Source organism: Etheostoma spectabile, chromosome 19 (assembly GCF_008692095.1).
Source record: "Etheostoma spectabile isolate EspeVRDwgs_2016 chromosome 19, UIUC_Espe_1.0, whole genome shotgun sequence".
Lineage (NCBI taxonomy): Eukaryota > Metazoa > Chordata > Actinopteri > Perciformes > Percidae > Etheostoma > Etheostoma spectabile.
Window position 1 is genome coordinate 13177229 of NC_045751.1, and position 4433 is coordinate 13181661.

Genomic DNA, 4433 nt, shown 5'->3' on the forward strand with positions numbered 1-4433 from the left:
CACACACACACACACACACACACACACACACACACACACACACACACACACCAGCATCCACATGATTCAAATACAAAAGCAAAGAGAAACACCCTCACATTCCCAGTACAGTCACACAAACACACATTGGAAGGCAACACAAGAATGTGCAGTGACGTGATGCACGCATTATACCCAAACACATTATGAAGTGCAGGTATGCAACACACACACACACACCAGTACATTCCACCAGCTGGACAATAGAGCAGGCTTTGCAGCTAAATCCCTCTAGTATCCCTTACTATGAGGAAAGCCAACCAGGGTATGGAACCTGAATGACCCTCTTCCCAGACAATCACGCACACAAGCATAAATGTGTAGGAAATGAGCACACAACAGACAGTAACAAACACAAAAACATTCTACTCCCTGTGAATTAACCCATGACACATACGGGTGACCTTTTCACCAGGAATGTGACCTTTGCTCTGGGGCCTAAGAACAGGGATGTGAGGTCTACTTTGTGTCACACAATTTTTCTCCAACCATGGACAGTTCTGTGAATCCCACTGGAATGTGTGTGTTTTTCATACCCAATTGGCTGCTTTTTAAGTCAGTGACACATTGGTGTGAAGGCCAGTGCTGTTCAAGTTCAGGCTGTTAGTTTGGAAAGTTTTATTTTTTTTTATTATTTAGTTTAACCTTCCCTTACCCAGGTAAGTCAATTGAGAACAAATTCTCATTTGCAACAACGACCTTTCAAATTCACACAGTTACACCGTCATACCTGCCCAGTACAACCACAGTCTGATCTGCAGGCCACTGTGCAGCTCCACTGGACCTGGGGTTAAGGGCCTTGCTCAAGGGTGATGAGGGAGGGACAAGTGTTGCTATTTCACTTTCCCCACCTAGATTTGATCCTGTTGGTCTGCGACCTTCTGGTCAAAAGCTTGCTTGTTTAACTCTAGGCCACTAGGGGTGGGAATTGATTGGCACCTCACAATTCAATTCCAATTCAGAGGCCAACAATTTGATTCTAAACCAATTATTGATGCATCTCAATGCAACCATTTTTTAATGTATATTTCCATGCGTGGTTTTAAAAACTGTTACTCAGAGTTTACTAATTACTTCCTAGACAAAATAGCTAGACAAAGCTTAGACTTTGACATACAGTATTTGTCACACACAAGATTTAATGAAACATTTTGTCTACTGAGGTTTTTATTTTGTAGTTCCATTCCATGCTTAAGCCTTAAAGCTCCACATTGTGTAATTTTTTGAGTTGATTCTTAGCAAAAACCTTTTTGTTCTTTAAGAATCGATTCCCTCCCCAATAAGCCACCACTCTCCCCAAATGAAGCAGATTAGTTTTTAAGTGTTAAACTCTTAACACCTAAGAATGTTAATGTTTTTTATCAACTTGAAGTTATGGTGAATTTGTTAGTGTTAATAAAAGTTGCTTATTTACACATCCAGCTGTTATAGTGCAACATTATCATTGATTTGGAGCTTAATATTCACTATCTTTTAGCTCTGTTTTTAGTCACTACCAACTCTTGAGGGAAATATCTGACTCTTTAGCTGCTAAACGTTCCAATATGGTCACCAGCTAATCGATACTTTTGTTGTAGTGCTGTTTGGTGCTGAGCCGGTAGTGCACAGCAGGTTTTTAGAGCTTTTTAGTTGAAACCAGCTGTCTGCTATGACCAGAAATGGCGCCGTGAGAGCAGTGAGGGTACCAGACAGCTGAGAAAGAGGAGCAGAAACTCACTACTGTCAAATTGATTTTTGGGAAATCGCCTAGCATACTGGAAAGTAAGACTGGTAAGAAAATTAAATTTTTTGTATAGTGTCTCAGCACCCATTACGACAAATTAGTAACATTCACCGGCAAATGTATATGTTCTTAATTATAAAAATGTCAAAATGTTGGTAAAGTAACATTTCAGAGAACAGAAGTTGACTTTTCTCATCATCAGTGTGTGTGTTGTTTGAACTGAAGCTCAGTGTTGCTGCCATTTGTGTGGACCATTATCCGTGACAGAGCATAAAAAGCTGAAGCAACAGCTAAACGGCCAATCCCTTCATTATTAATGACAAGCCTTTGCCAGATCCACTGCACGAGTCTGCAGTTGAAATATCTGCACAAGTATGTGCATGAACAATTTGACAGAGCTAATATGTGTTTATGAGTGAGTGTTTGCACAGCAGGGTCTCTGCAGATCTAGGCTTCCCTGTGTCTACTGTGGTCTTCAGAGAACTTGGTTGTTTTTTTGTCTTTTTTGCTCGGGCAATCTTTACAAGTCCTTCACTTGTTACAAGCATTCATCCCAAAGGCTTTGATGAAATATACATTATTTCAAAAACAACATAACAGGCTTACCCAGTGTGGTGGCTTTATCTAATTTTAATATCAAGGACAGCGAGTGGGAACCATTTAGAAAAGCGTGGTCATGGCAGATATGGCTATGAAGTAATTAATTGTAGTGTATTTAATTAAAACAAACTATCAAAATATTCCTATTTTAGTCCTCATCTTTGGCCAATTTCTTTTGGGTTATTACATTTATGTTATTCTTCCCCCATTACATCGCTGATATTACACCCACATTGTGATACTGACCTCACATTCATGTTGCCCTGTCCAATGCCTGCCAGCTCCAAAAAAGTTCTGAACAAAATATTGCTGTATCAGAGACCAGTCGACTATAAACTCAGGGATGTGCAGAGTGGACAAGGAGCCCCGGCATGAATTTATCTCTGCTGCCTGAGTCACAGCACAGCTAAAACAGCCATCTAGTGTGATACCTTATATCCCCTAAGCCAGCACAGGTTACAAAGGACTATTTTATTGATCAGTTACTGTAAATATCTGTTCTGAAATGAGGGGAGAGACAAATGGAAAAGAGATATAAAAACAGTGATTGGATGAGGAAGACTAAAAGGAAGAGAGACAGATAGGCAGGTCCATGGAAAGAAAGAGATTAGAAACAGAAAAAAACAAGTGAAAGCCCGAGATAAACAGACTGAAGGAGAGAAAGACAAAGTGTGGGGAGAGTGGGGAAAATAAATCCCGACACTGTCTCCGATGGGACGATTGCCATGGTGATGAGCTGAATTAAAGCCAACTGTGTGGCGCAACATCACATACACACTTCAATTAGGAAGCGGAGGAAAGCATTGAGCAGGGAGCGTCACCGGTGATATGTTACTGTGGGGTCAGTATTTGTGACAAAGGTCTCATCTCAGCTGACAATGTTTACTACAAAACAAGGTTATGTTATACAGTTAGTGTTATCCAAGATAAAATTAATAAGGACCCAGTTTTCCATGCAAAAAAAACCCTGAGAGTCAGTGGCATTTGTTAGTACTGATACAATTGGCTCTTTCTCACAGAAACTATTTGATTGGGGTGTACCTGGCTTGTAATTTAACTGTTGAATCTTTACATGCTTTCACTAGAAAGGGAAAATCTGATCCGGCACACATAGGATAAAGTTAAGATGGGGTTAGATACCAAACCTTAGGCTGAGGTTTTACCAAAACATAGACCTTAGTGTTGAAGGTTGGAGGATCTATTTTAGTGCAGACTGACCTCATCCCTCCGTCTGTTGACACTGGGCTCATGTACTGTCTGCAATGAGGGTTAAAGTGCAGACTTTACACTATTTTGTGTGAGCATGTTTAGGTCTCAGGTGTGCAGTGTTGGCAATTCAGTCCGAATATAAATTGAGCGTACCTTCTGAACCATCAGCCCCTTCCCTTCCCACCCCGCCCACCACCCACCTCAGCCCCCTTAAGCATTGACCCTCGGCAGTTTGTCTCATTCCTGCCAATGTAAGCACATCTTCTTGCTCAGCCAAACACACACATATCCAGAAAGAGTGTGGGTGTATGTGTGAACACCTAAGAAATGCAAACTACATAGTGTATGTCAAAAGTGCAGACCCTAACCTAGACACACACACACAGTTTTGTTTGTAGGGACATGTTGCTGACTTCTCCTGTTTGTAATCCTTAACATTAATCCTTAGTTTCACTTAGCTTTGACTCTGACCCTGACCTTTAATCCTATACATAAACTTTTTTCTATTGAATTCTAGAAAAACAGTTCTTACAGTATGAGGCAAATTTTCTCCAATGTCTTTCCCTTTAAGAGCATTAAGACTCACATAACCTTGAGGTAATGCTTTACATGGGATACACAATGGGAATTTGAATATACACAGACCTTGTTTGTGGCACTGCTGGATGGTCCTCTGGATGAAGGCATGGACTTCTCTGTAGGTCTGCAGGAAGCTGTCCTGGAATCGGCTGGCCTGCTCCGTGCTCACACCGAGGATCCCCGACAAACGCTCACGACCTGCAGAGAACAGCATTTAGCTAACTAGCATTAGTTAGCAAAACTAGGATCTGGGCAAGAGCTGTGTGTGTGTGTGTGTGTGTGT

General features: G+C 41.2%; 1 protein-coding gene across 2 annotated transcripts in view; it reads right to left on the reverse strand.

The window, feature by feature from the left end:
• Positions 1–4433, reverse strand: part of poln (polymerase (DNA directed) nu) — a 77511-nt gene that overhangs the window by 4009 nt on the left and 69069 nt on the right. For both annotated transcript variants that reach the window (XM_032544086.1, XM_032544085.1), the window contains exon 23: positions 4217–4348. In XM_032544086.1, the coding sequence (XP_032399977.1) occupies positions 4217–4348 (132 nt within the window). The remainder of the gene's footprint in view (positions 1–4216; positions 4349–4433) is intronic.